The sequence below is a fragment of the Mercenaria mercenaria genome, chromosome 7 (assembly GCF_021730395.1).
Source record: "Mercenaria mercenaria strain notata chromosome 7, MADL_Memer_1, whole genome shotgun sequence".
Classification (NCBI taxonomy): Eukaryota; Metazoa; Mollusca; class Bivalvia; order Venerida; family Veneridae; genus Mercenaria; species Mercenaria mercenaria.
The window spans coordinates 70,787,028-70,814,729 of record NC_069367.1 but is presented as its reverse complement, the minus strand read 5'-3'; the positions used below and the strand labels follow the sequence as shown (position 1 = coordinate 70,814,729).

Below are 27,702 nucleotides of genomic sequence, written 5' to 3'. Positions count from 1 at the left end.
TCTTCTAAGGTACAAGAAATCCAGGGAAGGTATGACGCAGTTATTTAATGACAGACAGGGAAAATATTTGTTCAGATTTACTTTTCGTTTGACATGATATGAAATTATATGAGATATGTTGACTATCACTGGACCAGTTTGTTTAGTTTCAATTGTTGTCAGTGTTTTCAGTATTTCTGTTAACAATGGCGGATATGAGGATATAAATATTGTAATCCAAAACACGGTTGCGGAGAATGAAACACTTCTAGAAAGAATCCAGGTAAACCTTATTCCTTATAATGTCGCCACTTTGCAAAACCAATAATTTTATCTTTAAATGTTGTACAATAGGGTTATTGATCTGATCTGGGATATTGTATTTGACTCGAGCAGTTTTTGTCAGGCCGGATCACACGATGCGTTCCGGCCTGACAAAATTTATATACAACATCCCAGATCAAGCTACTGTTATACTGACCCTTTTATTAATACCTTCTACTTTTTTGTCTTTTAGCAAAAAATGATTAAATTCACATCTATTGTTTACCTCGCATATGAATATATACATTGCAGTTATTATTGCCGATTCGGAGCCTTATTTTTATAGGAGTAATAATCAATAAAAAAGTACAAATTAGTATTTAACTTAAAAATCAAATTTCAGTTGAATGCATTCAATGTACTGAAAGATTTTTACGTCTTTTTGATTACATCAACCGCCTATGTGTCCGCTTTGTAACTGTGGCATGAGTTTTCGTATGTCTATGGTTCTAGGAAAAAAAATTTCAACAAAATATAAAATTGTTGATAAATAATTCTATTAGCTATTACCGTTTCAAACAAATAATAAACAATCGGCAAGTCCAGTTGGTTTACATACGTAAAACACCTTTTGTCTTAATATCGATTTTTGTGTAATACAAATTGTATAACACTAGAACTCTTAGTTCACTGTAATAATCAGGACTTTGTTAGTGTATCTAAACAACGTTTGAATTTATACGAGAAGAACGATGAACTGGTGTCAAAATTATGGCAGTTTTGACCTACAAACGTGTTAAAGATACAAAAATAAAACAAGAAAATTATGTACACATGACACAGAGTTGAAAGAGTAAACGAAAGTTTCGCGGTTCATTTTTATTTCGCATCGGCTGGCTTTCGAGCATTGTATGGTAAAGCATAACATTTCTATGCGGCGATATATGTTAGCGCACCCATTACACTACTACTTCATGCTTGTCTTTAGAAACTATAGAGTTTATTTGAAGATAACTTTGTTAGTTCGTTTGTTATAATAATAATTATTTTCAACTAATAATGATATTGCAAATATACAATACAAAAGTCCGTCCGTAATTTGTGTGCACACTACTAAGAAATTTAGGCCCATGGAAACAAACTGTTCTGTCAATTCTTAGTTTCTGCACTAGACTTTTCTGTAATCATTCTCTAGTATTCTCATTTAATGAAGTCACAATTTTGCACATACCGCAGGGAAAAATATGTCAGAACAAGCAAAATATTAGTAGACTCCGTTTACTGCGGTCTGTTAATGAGAGGTAATGCGCTTCCTCAGTTTCGTTAAATTATATTTCTTTTTCATAGCACATAACAATACACAATAATGAAAATGTGGTACAAATTGAATTGGTGGAAGTATTAACTTAGATTAAAGTTATCAAAAGGATAATAGCTGGCTCAAAGTTATTTCAACATTACTGTTATAATGAAATATAAATTTGTCACAAAAACTTAATTTCAAAAATTTCCAGAACTATTAAAACTATTAGAAGACTATGTAAGGTAGTTAGCCATATTTGAAGAAAAAAACGAAATGGTAAATGCCATTTATCCATAAAAATGTCATCAAAATTGTGATTTTCCGATAAACTCCCATAATGAAAACTCTACTGATTTTCATATTTTTCAAATAAATCTAAAAAAACAAAAAACAAACACACGGCTCTTACTTTTTATTGGCATGTTCTCAGTGATTCCTTATGGTTTTGAAAACAAAGGCTTTTTAATCTAATTCTACATTTTAGGAAAAAAAAGTCTGAACGTGCAAACGATATTAAACGTAGAATATTTGACAATGTAGATACCTGTCACAGTTAACATTGTCTCTGGTTATGGATCACTATTATTAATGCCCAACAACTACACTAGTTTTCGTATATTGAGAAATAAGGTTATAGAAGGTTTCGTTTCAATTTCGCTTTTATCTGGAAGCTCTAATGTGGTGTAAATAAAAATGATTGAGACTCAATACCTTCGAAAAATCGAATATTTTTCAATAACATCGATTTTAACGTCTTTGTGCGCGTCGCAGTGAATGAATAAACATTCAGTAAATAAATTCGAGTTAATTGGAGGAGAGTGCATTTTTTTCGTAGATATTATGTACGAACATATAGAAACCAAATTGTGAGTTGTACCGTATGGATACGATAAGCAAATTGTGCATCCTTGCCATATGTCAGGTATCATTGCACGATCATCTAAAGGTTTCTCTAATTGCAATAGGCTTTGAAAGTGAACAGCATGGATCCTGATCAGACTGCGCGGATGCGCAGGCTGGTCTGGATCCATGCTGGTCGCAAACGCACTATGTTGGTTTTCTCATGGCGCGGCTCATATATACTCTTTTAATTGCTGAATGGTGCATATGGAATAACGATAAGCAAATGTGTGCATCTGATTTGCCATATTTCAAGGGTATACTATTATACAACACCATCAGAGACTATCATCAAAATTGAATACAAAAGCCTTTAACATTACGAATAATATCTTAACTGTATGAGCAAAATTCACCATTGCATCATGCAAATGCGTTACCCAATACAAATCCCACGAACATGACTTTTCGTTACAGGAAGTATTCACTAAATCATCACAGCTGCTTTTCGAAGCGACTAGGCATCATGTTTTCTTCAGACAAGTCAACATCATATTACCTAAAACTTGGAGCTGGAAACCGGAATATACAGGTATACCAGCACGGTCTGAACTAGAGTCCTATATTACTGTTGAAGAGGGAAAAGTTAAATCTCCTCACACTAAACGGAAGAGAAAGAAGTGCGGCTACCCCGGACGGTACATATATCTACACACCGACTTTTTGTTCACAAAAGGAAACACCAAATGGGGACCTCATGGTAAACAGTTTTTTAAACTATTTTTTCCAACTGTATCAGACCTGTCCGTTTCTAATGTATTCATTTACTGCGTCTTAGCTTTACATATACTTGTATACATACACGATAATTAACATGGCTTTTAACTCCTGAATAATAGAATAATTGAAATGTTTGTAAACTTGTGTTCAAACCGAATTTTATTTTTGCCTTTTTTCAAACGCGTTCTAGTATTATCCTGATATCACAACCCGAAATTGGAAATGTATTAAACATCATCGTCTTAACTGAATTTTCTTTGTTTAGATAACGTTATAGTACATGAGTGGGCGCATTTAAGATGGGGTCTGTTTGACGAGTATGGAACCAAGAGGAGAGGGCGGTTTTATCTGGATAATGGTGTATGGAACCCAGCAAGGTACTGACCATTTCATAACAAACTGTTAATTCTACAATAAATTATAAACATATGTTTTCTATTTAAACAGATATTTGTTGAGATTTTGATCTTAATTCTCGTAAAGATTACTTTTATCGACAGAAATTATGGATAAAACCGACCCTAAATGCATAGCGTTATGTCTTTTTAAAACTCACATCGTTATGCATATAGAGAGGATATTACGCGAGTGTCTTTTCATATTGAATTTATTAAACTCATTGAATAAAATAATAAAAAATGCGAGGCTTTGCCAAGCATTTTATCAATTTTATTCAACGAGTTTAATTAAATCAATGTGGAAAGTCACAAATGTACTGTTCTTTTTTTCACATGTTAGCTTTTCCTGTTGAAACATCAACATTTCTACTTTCTTTACTTATCATAAACAAGTCAGTTTCACCAACGCCTCCTATACTATAAACGACGTCGACGTCAAAGCTTTATTACACTAGTGTATTATCATTTTATGTAATGGCTTTATTACACTCCAGCGACGTCAAACATGTGATAAAATGTGGTAAAGTAGCTTTACATTATTTAAATGTTCAATATAGATGCAGTAAGAACGTTAGTGGAAACGTTGGAAAAGGTAGAGACTGTACCAGGGCAACGTCAAAGTGTAGCACAACAGACACGAGTCAGCTGATAAATGAAAATTGTAAATTTTGCCCAAATGAATTGCAGGCTGAATCCAATCTGAGTTCAATCATGGCATTTAATTGGGTTGATGGGGTATGTATGGAATTTTTCATAATTTATTTTCATTTCATAAATTACTGACGTTAAGTTGTCGAATAACAGCTTACAAGGCATATAATATATGTTTTTACCGTACTCGTGAGTTCATAGAGAGAAATATCGTAAAGAATGGTAATTTAGCAATGGTATAAATTCGTGCAAAACATATGGTTTCTATAAACAGTACTTTGAATACTTTATCTCTGACGACATGTATATTCTGTATCTTAAGCTTTAATCACAAGAGCTTGGCACATGAGTGGATTGAGTTTGAGTCCTAGAGCCAAAATCATGAAAAAAAAACACGTACTAATATAACTACTCCCTAGGCAAGGGTTTTAACCCCTCAGAGGCTATGTTTTCAAATACTGTCTTTATATGGCCAGGAAAAAAATATTATCAGCTATTTTCTTAGACAAACATTGCCTTCAGCTATTCAATTCAATCAACTTATGAAATTACCTCAACACATTTTCAAATATTTATGTTTGAGGGGTTAAAACCCTTGCCTAGGGAGTAGTTATATTAGTATGTTGTTTTTTCATAAATACGGCTCTAAGACTCAAAAATAAGTCATTAAACTCAATCTATCCATGAGCCGGACCCCTGTGGTTTTAATATGAAATATGTTTATCAACTTCTGCCTTGTACGAGAACAAATGATACCTCCGTGTCGCTGAAAAGGCAGCTGAAATCGCGGACATTTCAAACATTTCATTAATTGAAATGTCGTTGTTTTTTTTTTTTTTTTTTTTTTTTTTTTTTTTGTTGTTTTTTTTTTTTGTCAAAATTACAAGTATACAGACACTAAATAGGAAATGGCGCGAAAAAAATGGTAGTCGCATGACAGGCCTCAGTTTTTTTCTCAATAGAACTACTTTCCTTATTTTCTTTGCATGTTTTATGCTAAAATCACGTGGCAGATCTACGTTTGACATGAAGGTAGCATTTACATAATGAAATAACAACATCACAGAATTTTTCATGGAAACTTTAATCATACACCGCCACTACAATTTGTGAGTTTCATTTTTTATCTGATTTTGCCGTTTGTGTGTTTGACTGAAAATATTGTTCTTGCATCAAGCATGACGCCAACATTTCTTTTGATTTTTTTCATCACTGACAATATTCTTCAAGTAAATGTAAATTACAGACATTTAAAATGATGAATGCTGCGGCCATTTAAAATGTGTCAATTTTATATAGCATATAGAAGAACAGCTAGTTATGTGTTGTAACCTACGGCGTGAATATCATTTTTGTTTGTTCTTGTACTTTATAACTCAGGTGTCTACATTTTGTGACAAAGAGTCTGACGAAACCGTACCGATACACCAAAGACACAACAGGAAGGCTCCTAATAAACACAATTCGAAATGTAAAGGTCGAAGTGCTTGGGAAGTTATGAGAGAACACGATGACTTCAAAAAAGGTAATCGAATAGAAGATTTCAGAAAAAGGTGTGGTCGCAGGATTCCTTTTCTCGTATATTTGTTATAGCAATTTCAATTCTTGCTACAGCAACAAACCACAAGGATGTGAATATTACAGATATTTCTTGTTCTGTGTTGCCATAGCAGCCAGATTTATTGTCACAGCTATAAAATATCGTAAGTGTTCTCCATATTTCCATCAAGAAATGAAGTTTCAAGCAAAAATATTTTATATCTTTAAAGTTATTGCAGAACCCTACTTTGTGTGACGGAATGGTGGGCGTACGGATAGACGGGGAACAAACAAACAAAAACAAGCTTTCTCCGGTTTTACCGACAGGGGGAATTAAATCAAGATATTTTTTTAAGTCAGACTGAAATTGAATTAAGATAAACGAAAACTATATGTTTCAATCATAAAGTATACGCGTTACAAAAAGCTAATTGTTAATGAAATTAGTTTATAAAGCTATTTCAAATATTTTCAGAGTACACTTGGTATTAAAGTTACAAGATTTATCTGATATGTTTTAGAAATAAAAACGAGACTTTGGACTGACACCTTTGTGTTAGATTAATTCAACATTCGTCCTCGATTTTGTAATTAGATATTATTGGTCTTCTCAATGGCACTATGTGCATTATTGTGCATTAAAAGTCGCTAAGTATTAAGTTCTATTTCACCTTATATGACACTGCTTTCAAAATATCAAATAAAGTCCTCTGGCGTGCAAGAGGCAGCTTATCAGGTCCTTTGATATCGGTCTTTAAATATGATTTTCTTTTTAATGCAATTGTATTTAAACTTCATAGCCTTCATATCCTTTTCAAACGTTTAAAAAAAGATAACCAAATAGATCAAATTATCTGTGTAATTTAAGACGAAAAGTACTAAATCCTTTCAAGCCACAGACGAATTTAATGATTCCAAAGAAAAATAACAAAACCACAGCCTTGGTTATTCACTATTTATGACACACTTCTGGCATTGGTCGTGTCATAACGTATGATAATGCTGCTGATAATGAATGACTTAAAAGGTAATTAATGACTAACTCAAAATACATTTATATAAACTAAGATATTTCGAAATAATGTTATAAATTGGAGGTTGTACATCGACTAGTCGTTAAAACCTCATTCAATTAAATGTGTAGTTTGAACTATTGGTCCTAGATATCTCCTCATCATCCTAAGGATGTATAATAACAAATACTATGGAAGTCAAACGGCAGTTTGAAAATAAAAATCTTTACAAACTTTTATTGGCAATTTCAATGTAGTATATACTATTCACTTACGTAAAATTTGTGGCATATAATAATTGATTATTCTTTAGTGACAAAGAAAATCCCAACCGTTTTCAGAGCTTCTCGACTTGTTTTGAAAACCTCACACAAAAATCTGCAGCAACATGATTAAAATAAAAAAGGATTTCAGTATGAATAAGCTACATGTGTCTCATTACAAACCATTAGCAACACATGGCTGACAATTTCCAACCCTGAAGCTAAATTTGCCCTTTTTTTTAAAAAAAAATTAGAATATTCCCTGCATATGTATCACCAACTGCTACATCGTTTCTTATCCAAAGACAATGTAAAATCTGAAAATAATCTAAAGTATACGTTCTATCCGTACCGTTTTTCCTCACTGTTTCAGTTTTCCTGAGGTTTTGTCAAATGACAGCTCCACTTTTAGGTAGCTCAAAGAAGGCATTCGAGTTTGCAAGTCACAACGTAATGAAGTCAAAGCCTATGCTACTAAAGTATTTTATTCTGTAAATGAAGCTGCTCAAGAACTGAACTCCGCTAAAAATTAATTCTAGCATATTTTATTATTTCAAAGTAAAAATATGCGTTTTAATATATAATTATATAATAAATTGCCTCTTATTTTCAAATCTTACTTTGGCAATCATTAGCCGAGAACTGTTTATTGCCATTTGCATATCCGAATAAATGAAGATGTATCATATACTGCATCATACTCCGATGTGAATTTACCAAATATATTTCACTCTGATATTTCGGTAATTCACTGAAAACATGTAATAAAAGCAATAGTTAGTTGATATTCGTTTTTTTACCGTTTTTGTTGAAATTAAGCGGACTATCTTTTACGTTTGAGCAAGACTTTGTTCGATATTATCGCATAAATTTCGCTTTGTCGTTCCAGTACGATTTTTACCGGGATTCGATGTCTATACACCTGTAATCGATGTCTTGGTAAAATTGTAAATTATCACCGTTTGTCATTACACTTATATTTTTTTTAGATTTTCTAACATACAAAATGTGAGGAATGTCATATCGCCAAAATGTCGACCTTTAACTTTTAAAGGTGGTTAATCACATTTAAGCATCATTCTCTGACATGTTTCAGTTTTCATATATTCTGTTAGAAAAATACCCATTACATAATGTTAGATCCCTATTGGAAATGTATATTTTGTTACTTATCATAAAATTTTGTAATCCACAAGTGTCAATACTTCTTAGCATTTTGAAAATTTTCGGGTCTATATTATTAAGTAAAACGATTCACACAAATCATTTTAATTGCAGTAAATTAAATATGTGTGTTGAATAGTACCAGATATCATGTCAATGGAAATTGTTAGGGTCGAATAGGGAGAATAAATATAGGTTCCACTTTTCTTTTTCTTTTCTTTTTTCATTAACTAAACTGTAAGCAACGAAGTAAGAGAGTATTTTTCTAGAAAATCAGTTTGTAGATATGAAAAAAAGTGTTAAGACTAATTTTCCTGACTTAACAAAATACTGTTTCTTTTTCTTTTCATCATAGTACATACTTGACAAGTATTTCCTGATTACATTATGAAATAACAATAAAGCTTAAAGTTAATACATAGACAATACATGCATTATATATTTTAAAGTTCCAAGCCCCGTAGTACTTGGGCGTGTTTCAAATAACTATGGCTAATCTGTTTTCTAACCTGAATGGCAAAAGTGGACCGGTACCTTCAAATATAAATGTCGTATTTACATTAGTAACAAAACAATGATAAAGACAAAAATGATCTGAAATGCTCCCTTAACCAGCTCACAAAGACTTGTTAAATTCTATAGACCCTGAATTACTAATCTTATTGAGACGTATACGTCTTAAGTTCCACAAAAATATTGCTTCTTAACTTTACGCTGCTACATTTCTAGAATGGACTGGTCGATCATTCAATATGGGCAGTACCACTTGTTATTCAAAGAGGTGTTCTATTAATGCTTTTACTCCTAATCTTTTTCCCGAGAGTTAATCACTAGTATTCATGAATATATTAATTTGATCTTTATATATCTATATACATTTTTGTATATACTACCATACCATTATGATGGGAAGGCGTTATCTAAAACAATGCCCGTTACCAAATTTTGCAGTTTGACTCAGTATGACTATGTAGTTAATACTACTGTTAGGAAAATATAATCTACACTATATAATAAATTCCATACTGTTGATACCGAAAACACAATACTTACTAGATCTGGACCCATTCAGAAACAACTTTGATTTTTATATTTTAGTTTCTTTGCCTGCTTACACAAACACAACACCTACATTCAATGTACTCAGAGAGACTACAGGGCATCGTGTGTTTGTACTCGATGTGTCGGGTAGCATGAGTCGTGTAAGTATTTATTAAAATACATGTTGTCCCGAGAATAACTCATTAGTTTTTACATGTAGCAACAATTCTTCTTTCTTATTTTCCGCAATGTCCTCATAGTGTTGTGTGTTTTAGTCTCCTTTTGCCTGCTATTCGATAAAACTGGTGTAAGTGTAGTTCTCTGTGCATTCCTCAAACCGAACTGTGCTTGGCATTTTCTATAATTTTACCATTTTCCATGAAAATTCTGATTGTACTATTGATACATACGGAACGGTTCGTCCGCCAATTACATTTTGCCTATTTCTTCAAAAATCTGAAAACACTTTGCTGAAATTCAGCATACGCTTAGAAAAAGATGTAATTGATAATATTTAAAAATGTCATCAGAATATGCCATCATATATTATAAGGGCAGAGTTAGAGAAAGGCCCCAAAACACACTCGCATATACACGTACGCACGCACGCACACCCACACGCACAGAGAGAGAGAGAGAGAGAGATAGAAAGAGAGAGAGAGAGAGAGAGAGAGAGACCTGTTCAGTTAGTCTGCGATGAGAGACGGGCCTATTCAGTAAGTTTGTCAGCAAATAGTCTGGGCCGATACACGCGAAGCCGTCTTTTCCCGGGAAGAATCACTACAGGCCTCTTAGTTATGTGGGAAACAATCTTGAAGACAGTCTCAGAAATTTCAAGTTACTGGACTTGCATCGACGCATGCTATATTACCACTGGGTATTCACTCATTTTTATACAAAAATGTTTATGTTAATTACATATATGTGACATTTTAAAAATAGGATGGAAATTATTATTAAAATGATATTTCTTGATTCGATTAATTTGAAGTTGTAATATAATCGAGCCACACCATGAGAAAATCAACATAGTGCATTTGCGACCAGCATGGATCCAGACCAGCCTGCGCGGATGCACGGCTGGTCTGGATCCATACTGAATGGAATAAGCGGTAATTTTGACATATTTTCATAATGTTAAAGCGATGGATTTAACCACGATGGACACAGTGACTTTACCCTATTTCTTCCTATGAAGTTACACTATTTCCTTTGTATGAAATACCACATTGAATTGTTAAAAGCCGGAATCAAAGTATTAAAATACGGACGAACAAACTTACCAATTACTTGATTACATTCATTACATCATCATACATTATTTTAGTACGGATAAATACGTTTGATTATTATTACTTTCAGTTTTTCAAATCATTAATGTTTTTAAATGGGACTTACTCCCCAGTGGTGGTTTTGCCACTGACCGTTCCAAGGCGGTGCCCCACTGTGTTCTTGTATTTGTTTGTTTTGTCCTTGTGTGTTTTTTTTGTGTGTGTGTGTGTGTGTGTGTGTGTGTGTGTGTGCGTGTGTGTGTGTGGTGCGTGCGTTGATCGTGTGTGCTTTTGGGGAGGCTGCGTTTTTGGAACGTGGCTTTCACTGTTGGATATTCTTCCTTGTTTTTTGTACCCATATCCTCCTTGTCCCTGGTGTGGTGAATTATTGTGATGTAAAAAGTTTGTATTTTCTACTTAAATGTTTTATTATTCAAAAACATTATGTTTTAATGGTACAGTATACGCATGTTTATGATACAAAATGTAACAGTATTTCTTAACTATTGTCAGGCTTTTTCGCAACACAGTATGACATATATTTAATTTTCTCGCACGACGTCGTACACTGTACCTAATATCCAGAAAATAAACAATCATATAAATTAAAATAAGGTGACAAGAATAAATTATACTTTAAAAGTTATATGGAAAGTACGATGATTGAAATTTCTATTTCGATTTGCAAACGTATCAAAATGCACACTGTCTTTTGCAACATGCAACGTATTCATAAAGAATATATTCTTTCTATTTTCATTCATTGTGTTCAAATAACTATGGTAATATGATAACTGAAAGAATAGTTCCACAGATATAAGGAACATTTTGAACCAGTGCTGAGACATGTATTCATAATTTGGAACATAGACGAAAGTTTGGAAACCAAATGTTGAGAAGTCGTTAGAAATACTTAAACAAAGTTTTGAACTTTTGAACACATTTGTATAATTACACTAAACACGATTTATAAACCTAAAGCTGTCGTCGGCATGGAAGCTATCCTTATTTACAAATCATCCATACCTATTACACACTAGGCGCAGTTATCAGTCCATACAATTCTGGACATCAATATCCTTCTTGTAAATTGTCATATTTAGCATACAAATGTTTGTCGCAGTAACATTATCCTAATGTACTCCATTGCATTTAGTAGTTCTACACATTCATTTCTTTTTTTTCTTTTGTTTAGAATTCAAGAATAACAAAACTGTACCAAGCAGGTGAATATGTTATTCAAACAAAGATTCCCGATGACAGCTGGTTAGGAATTGTTTGGTTCAACTCCACCTCCTCGATAATGAAAAATATGACCCAGGTGACTTCGCAACAAGTTAGGGACGAACTTGTATCATCATTACCGCAGTATGCCTCTGGTGGTACATGCATTGGATGTGGCATAGAATCGGCTTTAGAGGTAATACCTTGTAATAGCCCATCAAACCTACCCAGCTCGTTTCTACATTTGTCATTTATGAATCGGAACGTTGGTGCGTCTTGTTCTATTTTTAACTAAATAGTTAAGTTTCGTGCACATTCAGTTGGTTTTATTGCATCGCGCATAGTTAATCTAACGTTAGTATCTATCCAGCTGATCCTTAATTACATAATTATATACTTCTGTCAGGATAATTAAGCGGGAAAAGTTCTTACATAGGCCAGATTCCGGGTATTATGCATGGTTGGTTGGAAATGATTAGTAGGTAGGTGGGAGCTGGGACGGTGTATTAGGGTAAGACTCTCGCTTTGCACATATATACTTGGGATGTACATGCCACATCCAATAAATGTTTTGAACGACGTCCAGCAAAAGCTGGGATTCGAACAAGAACGGACAGATGATCGGTCTCTACATAGATACGTACTCATTACAAACTAAAAGGAGTGTAATTTTGAGACATGACAGTTTTACAGCTGTAACTTTCAACTAAACTTTTTGCAGCTGTATTTTGAGACCTGCAATTGTTTTAAACTGTATTTCTGGTAATTCTTCACTTGCAGGCCTTTTACGGCTGTATTTTCAAAATACAGGTCTTTTACAGATGTTTTATAGCTGTAGATCTGGTCCTGTTTTCGTACAGGATGAAGAATTAACCTAGATAAATTAGACAATAATCCACTATAAGGCCTTGATTATTTGTTAGTTAATTTATCCCAAGGAAAGTCACCTCCACTTCATGTGGTGTATATATTTTACAAGACTTAGGTGCTGTATCCTAAAACTCTAACGGCAACAGGTCATCGGGGATCCGAAACTAACAAAGTTTTGTCTAGGATAGTCGTACGTGGTTTGACATAAAATGATGTTAAAAGAACATCTAGAAATTTGAGTAAAACATTAAACAGTGCAATAACTCGATTCAATCAATTTTCAGTACAAAACAAGAGTTTAAGTTGATTTGTCATTAAAGAAAGCTCCGTCATCAATAAGCAATAACTGTAATTATATGACAAGAGGAAGAAGCTATTTATTTAGTAAAGTCGCGTCTATTTTAGCGGAAATAACACCGAGAACGTAACACGAGTTTAGCAAAATTAGGCCTAAATCTTACTCTCCATTTATCGCGGAGTGGGCTAGACCTTGACGTCACAAATGACGGATTTGAAAAGTTTTGCACAACTCACAGTTTACTTAATATTCACTCAATTTCATTTTACCTTATTAAACTGAAATGAATATAAAATGCATAAGAAAGATTGTAATTTTAGTGATAAGAAAGTGCAAAGCCCATTTTACTGACTTTATCGATGACTAATACAAAGGTAGTCTATTTTTAGTTTGACTCATCATCAAAATATATGGTCTTATATACATGTGGCAAAATGTTTGGTATATTGTAAAAATTTTGAATGTTATTCTATACGTTGATTTAGACCAATTAGGGTGATATAAATACGCATGCGCAAAACGTATTACGCAGTTAAAACTCAACATGAGTGCAAGCGAAACAAATACAGTCATAATGTACATATGTATATATATATACACACACAGCATTTCCTGACAAACAAATGACAAAATATCTAATATATGTTACTTGATTTCAATGTCTGTTTTACGTTGCCTGCGATCGGTATCTTGTTGAAAATGAATAATGAACATGGTTTCACTATTATTCAGGCATGTGTAATCCTACATTGTTTTAGTCGAATCTTATAAAAGATAAAATGAAATAGACCTAAATTTGTCTAAAGCAGATTAAAAAATCTTTGATAATTTTAAAAAAGTCATATCTTGGCGATTGCCTTTAAGCTAGAGATTTTGGACTGAGATCTACTGCATCCACAATACGTGGAGAAACAGTCAAGGTCAAATATCATATAAGAAAATCCACGTTCCACGGACAAAGCTTCCACGAAAAACAAAAACCTGCTGCAGTTAAGTCTGTATGTAAGTGTAACAGTCTGACATTAAGACAAAGTTAAACAATACAAAACATGGACAAAGGATATATATAAAGAAGAGCATTCATAAATAAACAGCGCGGGCGAGTTTAATCTAGTATATGGTGCGCATCAAACCTTTCTCATTCCTCAGTTAGTGTAAAAAATAGACCTTTTCGGCATGTATGGGAATGTAAACGACTAGGTAAATGTGTACGTATTTCGATCAATTAAGAGGGGTTTCCTCAAAATACTGGACAGTAATTCTAACGAATAAATCTGCCGAATTACATAAACAGTCATACAAAGTGGGAAAAGAGGCATGCCCTTTTATTTAATTTCAATGAGATTTGTAAAAGGAGCTGAAAACGACAGTTTTTCGTGGTGAAAGACGGACGGACAACGGATACCGTTTGCTTCACGGGTCTTCGACATCCGGGAAGGAAAGAACACTGCTGGTGGTAGGTCTGTTCATATTCAATAATAAGGGGAGGGCAATTAAACAATTGGAGTAGATTAGCCTGGCTGATATTGCTCAGGCTTGTTTCCGCTTAATTTACGTACTTAGAAAACTTGGTGCGAATCATCTACTTACATAGAACAAATTTTACATCTACTGGAAGCAATTTTGTGCGCCTTTGCAAACCATATTTTACTTCTTCTGTAAACAGTATCATATACAAATAAACAACTATTAATGGATAAATGCAATATGTGTAACCGCAGGTTATGCATTATAAGAACGTATTGTGGTGTTGACGGTTTAGCACAAAGATAAACTTTTGTCATGCTAGTTTTAGATTTAGTTTCAGTTGGCCACATAATTACTGCACCAGGCGTAATACTTGCTGTAATAAAAGCCAAATTATAAGAATACTGCCTTTCATACTGAATGTGTAGCATAAGGAACAGAACAGAATACTTGTAGTTATTACGACAAAAGTGAACGTACTCCTTGTCGAATAATTTAGGATACCCTTTACGTGTAGCAAAAACAATATCTGTCTAATCCCTAGTGATGGGCCCTCCCACTATTCCTAAAGGAAATAACACTGAGAACTCGTGAGTCTTACATACTGAAGTAAACTGTAAACCTTTGCTCCACGAGAATTGTTTTCAAACAATGGATGGGGTAGTTCACGTATGTTCACGTTTGAAATTTGTTAATTTGCTGGTCCTTTGGTATCATAGGTTCTATTCGGAGTTCAGCTAAAGCCGATGCTAGGATGTGTTGAACAAATTCAAGAAACCAAATCTATCATCATATGTTATATGCTTCAAACGTTTCTTTTTTTTGGTTATATTCTCTATCACAGAAATAGTTGTTAAATGCGTGAGATGAGTTTCACATTGCAATAAATGTTCTAACGTGTACAGACTCAGTCCAAATTTCATATACAATTATGATTATACAACTAGGTCTTTTGGATCAAAGATCAAAGTCCGTTGTATGTGGTAGAAACATTTTCGATATTATTGAACAGGTAATTATAGATTTGCATATAAAAAACTATCCAAATTCTTAACGTAAAAAGGCATAGTGAAATATAGAGCTTGCAACAGTGTTTGTTTGTAAAGCAAGGGTACGAGTCGCGCATTCGCAGTATGCTTTTATAAGACGTTGGTTGTTAGTATTACATGAGCTTTTGTAATTAAAAACGGTTGAAGATATTTTGAAATATTTCGCTGCAAATCGTTTTACTCGCCACCACATGTCATTTCCTATTATGTTTCATTTTAAATATTTATGACTCATTATTTTCTGTAATTTAAAAGCAAATCCTAGTTTCGAGACATCATGCATGTGAAAAAGTTATATATTCTGCGATAAACAGGGTGTTAACATTATTTTAAAGTCTGGGCGTTTTAGAATCCCCTTTTTATTCTTAGTGATATATGCAGATACTGGAATCTTCCATGAAGCTTTAAATACGAAGCAGTCCGAAGCCTAAGCAAAATCTTATTGAAAGACTTTCATGTCTTTCTTAATAATAGAATATTACCAGCTTAGTCATTTTACATTTTGTAGGTCCACTTAAACATTTTCAAAGAAAAGATTTATTTTCTTTTGATATAGTAAATTCAGTTTGGATTCTGTATGCGATGAAGAATAAATACGTAATAATAAGTAAGAAGCAAATGAGACTTTTCAGCTAAATTTTACATCAAACTTCTTTACCTAAATTTTGGGTACAAACATATTAAATATTAAAGAGTACATTGATAGACAACTTGTGTTATTTACCTGTTAGCGAGAACAACATAAAAAAATTCAAGAGAAAATGATATTTAACATGACACCAGCAATGTAAATAGTCAAATTAAATTTAAAAATACAGACATTATTCAACACATGAATGAAACAACTTTACCATTTGGATTCTCAGATTAGTGAAACAATTTTCCCATAAATCAAAGTGTAACTTCTAAAACTGATACAATTATTCAGGGCGTTGAAGCTATAGATTCTACTCAAGTCAAACAACATTCATACTAATCGAACTAAATAAAGCAGAAATATTTAAAAAGGGAAATAAGTATGTGTTTGACAATGATCTCATTGAACTCAGCAACAATAATTTGTTGAGTTCGTCAATTTTTCTTTTTCCAAAACCTGATATATTCTACCTGTTAACAGCGTGACAAAAACATTTCTTATGCCTAGAGTTTAACGACTATATTGATAAGGTTGGACACGCAGATTTTGTAGTAAACTTTGATTTATTCTAAGGATTTTGGCAAGCTCTTCTCATAGATGAAGCTAGATTTAAAGTTTCAGCTATAGTTACCCTTGAAGGCTTATTCATTCATAATGTCACTTGGTATGAAACATTCAACGGCCACGCTTCAACGACTTGTAAATTCCATTATTTCTTAACTTAATGAATGTGATGGATACATTGATGATGTCATCATATACCATGGCACTTTGTAAAGTTATTTGCACACGATCAAGGATATCTTCAAAAGAGACAGAGTGGCAAATGTGACAATAAATTTGTCAAAAAGAGAATCTGGTAAAGCTTGTTTCGTTTTATTATGTCATGTTGTGGGACAGGGTCAAGTAAAACCAATATATCTCTGACTTTCCAGTTCCGGCCAGTAAAAGGCAAGATATGCGCTTTCTTGCTAGGGCTGGAAACTGCAGAAAATTTTATCAATAATTTTCTTCAATTGTTGAACCTTTAACAAGTTTACTAACTGAAAAGTAAAAAAATTATCTAGAATGATAAATGCCAAAAATCATTTGGGAAATTCAAGATCATACTGAAGAGCGAACCAGTTCTTTAGACACCAAACTTTGAAATGCCATTTAAGTTAAAATTAGCAATAGATGCTTATGATATTGTGCTTGTAGGTTATTGCTACAAGAAGACAATTGTATAATTAATCAACATGTCTATTATTTCTCAAAGATCAATAAACATAACAAAATACTTTACCATTGAAAAAGACGGTCTAGCTCTTAGTTTGGCAATTCGGTATTTTGAAGCGTATTAAAGTGTGGCCATGTTCCCTATTGCTGTCGTGTCATTAACAAAATGAAAATAAAAATCAGAGACTGACGAGATAGAGTCTTTTACTCAGAGTGTAGAGCTTAGATTTCAACATATCAAGGGCAAGGATAACTTTATGCCAGATGCTCTATCCCGTATTTGAACCAAGTGCTCTGCACTTTTAAAACTGAACGTTACATCTGTTAAAATTTTTAACATGATATTTGATCATTCAATTTCTTTTTCATATATTACATGTGTTCCGTTTATATTATGTGTTAAATTTAAACGAAATTATCATTACACCCAAAATGATCTCCCTCTTTAAAATGAACTCTTGGTTCAATTAGGTCTAGTTTTTGACTATACATATGTATATGAATAACAACAATAAAAGCAATAAGTATTTGTTTCTATTTATTTATGTCAGGCGCGTAGCTGCCTTTACGCAGATATGCAGCTGCGTAGGGAAAATCTGGCAAGCATATACAATTAAATTGGCTAATCTCTTTCGTTGCAAGAAGAAGTCTATCATGCAATGGAACCTGCTTCATACGCAGTCATTGCTTTCTTCGTATTCTATTTATTATCTATCCTACTAGTTGATTACTAATTTTGTAATAATCATGAACATTTGAAATATTATAATCATATGCCTACTATGCTAACGGTTTGAAAAGGCAAACTTCTACAATAAAACTATAACACAATGTCAAAAATGATAAAAAGGTGGCTTTCAAGCCTAAAAGAAATTTTTGAATAGGATATATTATAATCTGCAGAATAATGATAATTAAGTTATTTTCAGACGCCATAGAATATCTGATATATCTTATAATTGTACTTAAAGTATACAATTATAAATTATTCAATGGTCATATTATTGAAGGAAATAAAACCAAATAGAAATCAAATAATTATACCCAAATATTGCCCGCGTATGGCACCTACCTGTACAAGACGTACAATATCACAGTTTGTGACATCCAGTTCACAATGAGATGAATATCTTCTTTCTTTATTATTGGTGATTACATACTTTGCAATGGCATAATAAGTAACTAAATTATATATATTATATTTCAGAGGACCTTAAACAAGATTCTTAAAAATATCAGATCAAGATTTCAGTGCAATACTTGGTTTTAGATGTCGTTGAATTATATCAACAGTCACGCTATGTTTTTAATATTTGTTTTATGAATCAGTATGTTAGTACAATGTCTACCCAAAGCTAATGTTCAAAATAAAGTCTGGAAAGTAGATCCCGCGGAAGCACCGAGAACAAGGGAAAATTGCAGACTCGGTTTAATTAAGTCTGTTCATGAGCAGTAATGGAGAATGCAACACTGCCCACGCCCCCTAACACCGGCTTCAGCAGTATTCAATCTTCAAATTTAAATGAGTTGAAATCAATGATCTCGAAGGACCAGAAAATATAACAACACTGAGATGAAGTCGGGGCGACTTTTTACGGCCGCCACACAGCACTTAACACCCGCTGTTGTGAAGTAGATAAAATCTGGAAAGTAGATCCCTCGGAAGCACCGAGAACAAGGCAAACAGTGAATATTGCAGACTTGTATATAACTTCTTAAAAGGATTATTTTCGGCTCGCTATAGCATACTATATGTTTTTTCAATGTATATTTTAATATTTGGACATGGAAATATGTTCCTTACATCCGATTATTTATATAATCATGTTTGCTATTACCATTTTACATTGTTCAAAGAATGGCTAAAACAGGGACACTTTAAATTGTTCCTTATAACCAAAAATTTACCGAAAATTCATTATAACTGTGTTCACAATGGTGAAGTACGACATCACAATGGCGAAGCACGAAATTGTGCATTTTCCAGTCTTGACTTCGCAAACATAATTTTGCGTTTTGTGCTTCTCCATCATGCACAGGTGCATAAGTAAAGTGTTGGAACACGAAATCATGACGGTAAAGCACGAGATCACAAGCGAAAAATCTCGAACTTTTCTTAATTTCGCGCTTCGCCATCGTGATATCACGCTCCACCACCGTTATTTCGCTCTTCACGCTTCGCAAACATACGCAGGTGGTAAGCAAATGGGGAAGAAAAAAAATGCTAAAATTTTGCGATCTCCCATTTTGCTGTCGTGGACCCGTGCTTCTCATAACCATAGAGAAAGCAGAGCGTGAAATCACGATGGATAAGCGTGAAATCAAATCTCAATAATTGCTTAAATCCGCACCTTGTCATCATGATCTCGCGCTTCGCCATCGTCATTTCGCATTTCACGCTTCTCCATTATGGACAGACGGTACGTGAAGCAGGACGGCAAAGCTTGAATTATTGTAAAATTCCTTTTACGCGCCTGTATGTATTGCTCAGTTCATAGGAATAAAATATGATTTATAAAGAACGGAACCAATTTTGCCAAAGGAAAAGTAACGTTGTAAAATATGTTGGAATAATATGTAAATAAAATCATTGCTAGGACTTCAAATGCCTAGGAATTTTATCTTTGGGCGAATTTTTCAACGGAATACCCTTGCCTTTGAAACATACTACCTGAATGATCTTGGCTCTCGTTGTATGTTTTGCAGATCTTGACGGCTAAATTCGGAGATCCTGCAGGATCGGAAATTATAATGCTTTCAGATGGAGGAAACAATGTAGGTGATCTTGATGCATCTGTACAGAAAGCGATCGAAGCAAGTGTAACTATACACTCAATCTCTGTATCTCAAGAAGCGGACACAAGAATGATATCGATGGCAACTGCAACAGGAGGAATCCACATATCATACCTCGAGACCGGAACTACAAGTTTTGCATCTGCTTTTATGGAAATATTATCAAGTGGAGTGACGTCGTATGCGACTGCATCGACCTCGGTTTGTTCCCCTTTGGATGCAAATCTATTTTAAAGGCACTGACCTTCAGATTTTGGCTCAAAATGATTTTATTTAAAGTTTAAGTTCGGTTATATCATGAACATTAGAATATGAGTTTTGTTTCTAAACTATCTTGAAAATGCCAAACAAAGAAAAAGAAACGTGCCAAAGTCGGGAATCAAACCCGGGCCGCCTCGAAAATAAAAGATTTCCTATGGTCTTGACCAATACACCACGAAGGACTTTGTACGTAACACTCGTGGAATATGAATGTGTTTCCATAACATATAGTCAGTAATTAAGTTTCAAAGTCTTCCTTAAGAAATATGAAAATAATTTTCAGATATTTAAAGATTTTCCTTTATTTTGTTGTCGTAAGAGCTGGAGGCCAGCGCCTTTTAAGTCGAAATGTAAAAGACACACACAATGTTTACTTACATTAAACAAATTAAAGTGCCATCATCTGTTTAAATATGCTTGAAACACTTAACCTAGTAGTGAACTACCGCTGGGATTTTGTGTATCTGAAAGAATTTTAATATTTTTTCTCCTGTTTAAAGCATAAACATTTGATTAAGCATGTCACTACGTTTCATTCAGTCTTGACATTGATCGTAGCGTTGGAATGAATAAATATTTGATTAAGCATGTCATACGTGATTATTGTTTAGAAATGCGTTCTTTTCTGTACTTCTGTTGTTTTTATCATTCCAAGCTTTTGTCAGAGAAGATGGACTACTTAACGTCAAACACCGTCTCATTTAGTTTTGACATTGATAGTAGCGTTGGAATAAATACTACTGTCAGTATACTGCAAGGTACCTCCACAAATATACGCATAGAGGTTGAAAGTCCAGATGGAACAGTTTATACAGAACAGACAACTGGAGACAACATTATATTGGATTTTCCTGGCACGGCTGTGGTATACGTGTTTTCAAATTCTGAAATTTTTCAATTTAAAGAGTAAATCTGAAATTAAGAATAGCCACGATATTTCTAAAATATGACTGGTTACCATTTATCCGCCTTAATTACAATTCATTATCTTGTGTAATTAATTCGGGTAAGGTAGAGCATATCCTTGAATGTTAGTGTTCAGTTTTCTCAGTTGTCCGGTACTATTATAGAATTAGAGTGCATTTCTAAACAAAGGTATTATTTTTGCATTTGTTTAATGTTATTTGGCTTCTGACGGCACTCCTTAGAAAATGTATGTGAATTTCTTATCTTTGGGTCTTTTAAAGTTAAAACTAATGCTACAATTTTTTTCACTTAAAACAATCTTCAGCTAAATGCCTCGTAAGTGCTATTGTTAAATCACCATCAAATTAAAAACTCACAATAATAACTGAACTTTAATGGAAATCTACTTTCATGTTTATTATATCAATTTGTTCAATGATATAATTTCAACATCGTAAAACAAGCTTTTAAACTTCCTAAACTGTATCTGTTTTCTAGATATAATCGCCCTCTAAAAACGGCTTAAATCCAATGAACCTGTTTACCATCATTTGAAAAGACGTACCGTCAAATCATTCAGTTTAGCAATGACATGGAGTACAGTTATGTATTTATGAAAGAACACTCCGGTTTTATCAGATATAAATACGTTGAAATAAATAAGGATATAGTTGGGATCGAGACATCTGTTCGGTTTACGCAATTTTCAGGTTTTCTCAGAATCTATACTGTAAGAGTATCAACAAAGCATGCACAAAGAACGGTTAATATTTTTCTATAGAGTAGCAGTATTCACACCGTGACTATTTACTTGGTTCTTCCTTTTCTATCATTTTTATCATTCGATGATATTTTTAGTAGTGTGTACTTATATTTTACAGACAGGGAAGTATAATGCGACAGTAACAACACAAACTTCGCCGTCTTTCGAGTATTACGTAACGTCTTTGCCTACAGGCTCCGAAGTCGTGCGTATATCCTCTTGGGTTTCTCCCATAAATTTAGACTTTTTAACCGGCGAATTACCTGTGGTCGAAGCTGATGTAATGAAAGGACGAGCGGCTGTTTTGAATGCAATTGTGGCAGCAGTTGTAGAGACAGGTGGATCAGCATCCTGTGAAATTGCATTACTCGACGATGGAGCCGGTCAGAAAAAAATATTTTTTTGTTGGTGGTAGTGGTGTCGGTGGTGTGTGTGCAAGCGTAACTGTATGCGTGTGTGTGCGTGTGAATTTAGTTCTGGCTACTAGAATTTTAATATTGACAAATGATATTATTATAACCAGTAACGTGTTTGGCTTGAAACTGCTCTTTTTGAATAGTATGACGCAGCGTAGTAATAAATCCGGCAGAAGAAATGTAGTACAAACTAAGAGCTTATCTTATAACCATATATTAACTGAAAACTAAGTCGAGTTTGAAAACAGATGATCTATGTAAATCACGATCCGCTGTTCATTTCCCTTGGTCAGAGGCGTCCTCTCAACGTTGTGTAGATGGTTTCGCTTGACATCTTCTTTCTAGCTAAGGAACTGTTTTCGATATGATGTTAAATGAATGTTTCTCAAAGTAAACAAAGTAGTTGTATTATACTGTGTGTCATTGTATAAAGTTGCTTAAGGTCAAGATCAGGTGAGCTTCTTTAGAAACATTGTGGCTCTCTTGGTTTATTACAGATCCAGATGATACCGTAGACGACGGGGCTTATGCCGGCGTTATACCAAGGGTCTGTCTCGACCGAGATGGTCGCATTAGTGCAAAAGTGTATGTACGTGGTCAAAGTGGAACAGCATATGTACAGGATGTTTTTAGTGGGGCTGGAAGTCCTGATACAGGTTGATTTATACTTATATTTTTAATGTTCTGTTTTTGTAGTTTCAAATCAATTTATTCTATTAATCAAGATATCAGTTACACTGGTTGTAAGAGGTGTAAGAGTGTGTCAGTTTGGATCTTACGTTAAACAATGACAGTAGAGCGTGCTCGAATTCCTAATGTCCTGAACTGATAGATACAATGAGTATTTCAAAGCAGATAATCAGGGGCAGTTATAAAAACAACAAAAGTCTGAACGTATGCATGTTTCATGTATTATTTCTTTACTTCTAATTAAATTTATAAACTCTACGACTGTTCAATCAAAATTACTCCTGTTTTAGAATATACAAATGAAATAAAAGCCGTAACTTAACGTAGAATCTTTGCACTTGGCCTGATTTGTTACAAGAATTCCGAAAAAAAAAATGATTTCAGAGGAAGACGCAAACGTCACTGAGGTTCTTCAAGACAACTTTCAACGAGTCACTCTGGCAAATGAAATGTTAGTATCAAACTATTCAAGTTCAATTGCAAGTCAAGACATTACTGCGCCTGGCCGTATAACAGATGTATCTATCATAGACATTTCCACGGAGAATACCCAGTACGGTGAGAGTAGAAACTTCACCATCACATGGACGGCAACCGGGGATGATATAAACGTCGGACAAGGTCATTATTTTACTAGAATTATATTAGACAGTAATATTCGTGATAGTTCAGCTGTTTCTTAGTCAAATTATATAATGCATTAATTGATTGAAAGCAAACAATTTACATTCATTTCCATTAAAGCTTAAGACGTATTGTTTAAGGCGGCCGCAGAGAACGTTACTATCACAAGACAGTCTACAGGCAAGTGTTCTCGCGGCTGCAATGATGGTTAACGTTGTAGGATCTAAAACTAAATTTACGCTCATTTAATTTGAAATTTGAAAATATGCCGACATTAATGTCCTAATTGTGCACAAGAAATTAACTTAGGACACTTATGAGTACTTGTGTATATCTTTCGGCGATTCATTAGCCAAATGAATAGCTTCTTTACATAAAACATCTACACAAAAGGGTTAAATATTCATTTTATTAATTTAAGCCACGGAATATGAACTGAGAATATCTGATGATATAAATGTCCTGATAAATGATTTTTCGAATGCGGAACTGCTGGATATCAAAAATGCAAACTTCACACCAAAGGCTGCTGGAGAAGTTGAATACGTAAGATTAGAAATAGATGCGGAGGAGTCATATACATCAACAACATTCCTTGGTATAAGTGCCAAAGATGAAGCAGGGAATGCAGGAGATATCTCTAACATTGTTTCTATACTTGTCGCCAATGGATATCGAGTGAAAATCGATGGTGAGGTGGTTTATTCTAAAATTTATATCGTTGAAGCAATTGAAAAAGATGTTGTAGAAGAAGAAAAGAAAATGAATCTTGCAGCATTTATTATTAGTCTGTCGTCTGCAGCAGTGGTAATCGTTATCGCAATCGTTGCCGTTACCGTTTGTATGAAGAAACTGAAAGCTAAAGAAAGTGTCGAAGGTAATTCGTTTGTTTGTTCTGTTTAACGCCGTTACAATATTTCAGTTATGTAACGACGGGCAGTTAACCTGGCCAGTGTTCCTGGATTCTATACTAGTACAAACCTGTAACCGCCAACTTCCCCACATGAATCAGTGGTGGAGGACGATTGATTTCAGACAGAATTCATACACAATGTCTTTTATCAAATTGTCACAGAGAACATACGCATTGCCTTTATATCGAACTCAAAACCCCGCTAACCGCAGATCTGCGCTCTCCTTACTGAGATAAGCGGGCGGACTTGTGTCGAGGGTAAAATAAACATTTCAAAAAGTATTTTTTATAAAATCCAGGAATGAGAATAAATTTATTAGATTATTCATGTACAGACGCGACTAAATCATTCTTAAACAGAAACCACATACATGTAGTTATTTGTCATCATTGAGTCATTTCAGTTACCAGGAAACCACCTGGACCTTATACACAAAACTGCCAGGTTTTATGTGAAGCAAGCCATACTGTAGCCCAACCACTCGATGCTTTCTCATTAAAATAGTGTTCAACAGCCTATAACTTGTCAATAAACTGACGATGCTGTTAGCCAATCGTAGTTATGTCACTAAAAATTTTATTTCATTGTGTTTATAAAAATAAGATATAAATCCTATTTTAATGTGTGTGCGTGTTTCATTCAAGATGTTCTGCAATAAAGCCAATAACTGAGAACTCATGGGAAATAGAAGATATATGAGTTGTCATCCTAATTAAAACATCACAGTTTGACAGATGTACATCTTGTCATTTTTCAGATAGTGAATTCGCTAATAGGGTTTCGACGACTACGGTAGTTGAAATAGATGAACCATCAGGAGACTTTTACACTAGCATGGCCTCACGACAGACCTGGGTTGGCAAAATGACGGCATTTAAGAGTATTTGACACATCCGTAGCATTTACTGGTATTTACCGGCATTTACTGGTATTTACCGGCATTTACTGACATATACATAGAACCTGAAAACTATTCCATTACCTCCTCATCAATATTAGATATCATTGTATTTTAATGTTAATGGTGTCAATAGGTGATATCAGCATGTCAACAGATGTATTTACTTGTTTGCTTATTGTGTAATAAGTGACGCTTTTGATTATAAATACAATTACACTATTGTGCAAACACCATCCAAAGTAGCCCTGCTAATTTCCAAAATGAACAATAATTTTTGGTAGAAGGTAAGACAAGTAACCTTTTCAATATGTCATTGAGTGATTGACAACTGTTCATGATAAAAAGGCAAACATAAATATCAAACAGAATATTATCAAAGTTCATTATAAGTCATCATGAAGCCTAAAGACCCCATTTGAGGTAACTTTGATATAGTGGATGATTCAAGAAAAAGGCTAAATGTATGAGATTAACAGCAGAAAATTCTTGCAAAGCCAGCAAGTTTAGGTGGCATAGAACATGAATTCTCAAACGTTTGGAATAATTCAAACTAAAGATTCAAACTAAAGAGAGAAATAGCCTTGGTTTAGAAAAGGCAGTAAAACTTTGTTTTGCTACAGAATGCTTAAGATAAATGGGGATCGGAGTGATGACTTACTGAATGTGATTATGTAATTGTATGACTTTGACTTATCACTATGTCCAGCATTGTATAAATATTTGAGAATATGTTCTACTTTCTGGAGTTTTTAATGAATCTTGATTGACGGGAAACAGACTGATTTCATACTAATTATTTGATGTTCTTACGTTATCGTTGTCTTTTTAACATTTATCTTTACATACGTTTTGTGTATTCTATTCTTAGACTACATGCATTTAATGAATTATATGTTTTACAGACGCGTTCCAATTGTTTTCACTAGTGTCAAACGTTTGCCATGTCATAATTTAAAGCCAGGTAATTTGCTAGTTTTGTGATATAATATTCAATACAATCAGTACATACAATAACATTAAACAATTGAAATGAAAAATAATTTTGGGTCACTGCATTTGGTGCTGTCTTAAGTACAATATTTTCCGAAAAAAAATGCATGTGTCAATATTTTTTAATCTTTACCCTGCCAAATTTTTAAAATGGACTTGTCCAGCATTCAGTTTGGCATACCACGTATTATTCAAAGGTGTGTTCACTGAAAATTTACTCATTGGATAGCGAACAGCACAGACCATGATCAGCCTACATGGACATGCAGGCTGATCTTGGTTTGCACTGGTCGCAAAGGTAGGCTTAAGGTTAGGATTAGGTGCGTGTCTTTTACTTTTTATACTTCTGTTACCTTTCAAAACTGAACATAGGTAATACTGATACGTTACTCTTGAGGTTATTGAAAATTTCTTTATTTTGTGGATTCGATGGTGTAAAATCTTTCAGATAGTTTTGGAAATGTGTTTTCAGTTATTCACATGGCTATTGAATTTGCTTGTTGTTTATTTGTTTGGGTAACCCTTTTCTTTATGTAGTATTTTATATTCTTTTAGACGATAGTGTCTGATTTGTTTATCCGATGCTATTGTCGTGTCGAATTTGTTTAGATAGAGAACATTAATTTTCGTGACACGAATTGATATTTATATATTGATTAGAATTTGTTATTTTTGTAAACAGTGTGTGTCAGTTTGATATTTATACATTTATCCAACCCTTATCATGCTAAACACGACTGATTCTGCCTTTGCAACCAGTGTAGATCATGATCAGCCTGCACATCCGTGCAGTCTGATCATGATCTGCACTGTTCGCCATTCAGTCAGTATCTTTTTGGTAAGCACCCCTTTGACGGTTAATGGTACTGTCCAAATTAAGAAATGGATAAGTTCATTATAGAAACTTAGCAGAGTAAGGGTTAAGAATGACAATTGTATGCTGTTTTATTCTATGCCTTGACATATGCAACTGAATTAATGAAACTCTTTCAGATACTGACTAAGCCTGACCATATATACTTAGTTATAAAACATTCATCCAAACCTTTTCATATAATAATCTAATTCTTGTCCAATATAATAATATAAGGGAATTGATTGTGTGCATCTCAAAGGGTTTGTATGGGGAATCAAGTGAAAGGAACCAGATCAATAAACTATTAATAAAATTT

At 33.8% G+C, this 27,702-nt stretch overlaps 1 protein-coding gene across 1 annotated transcript; it reads left to right on the top strand.

Annotated features, from left to right (window-relative positions):
• Positions 1 to 27,702, top strand: LOC123553958 (calcium-activated chloride channel regulator 1-like). Its single transcript, XM_053548639.1, has 14 exons — positions 1 to 262; positions 2,864 to 3,146; positions 3,432 to 3,543; positions 4,122 to 4,299; positions 5,596 to 5,740; positions 9,293 to 9,396; positions 11,702 to 11,926; positions 19,976 to 20,266; positions 20,982 to 21,191; positions 22,114 to 22,378; positions 22,909 to 23,067; positions 23,486 to 23,722; positions 24,147 to 24,602; positions 25,397 to 27,702. Exons 1-14 carry the CDS (start codon positions 116 to 118, stop codon positions 25,525 to 25,527), a joined length of 2,943 nt encoding a protein of 980 aa, XP_053404614.1. The 5' UTR covers positions 1 to 115; the 3' UTR covers positions 25,528 to 27,702.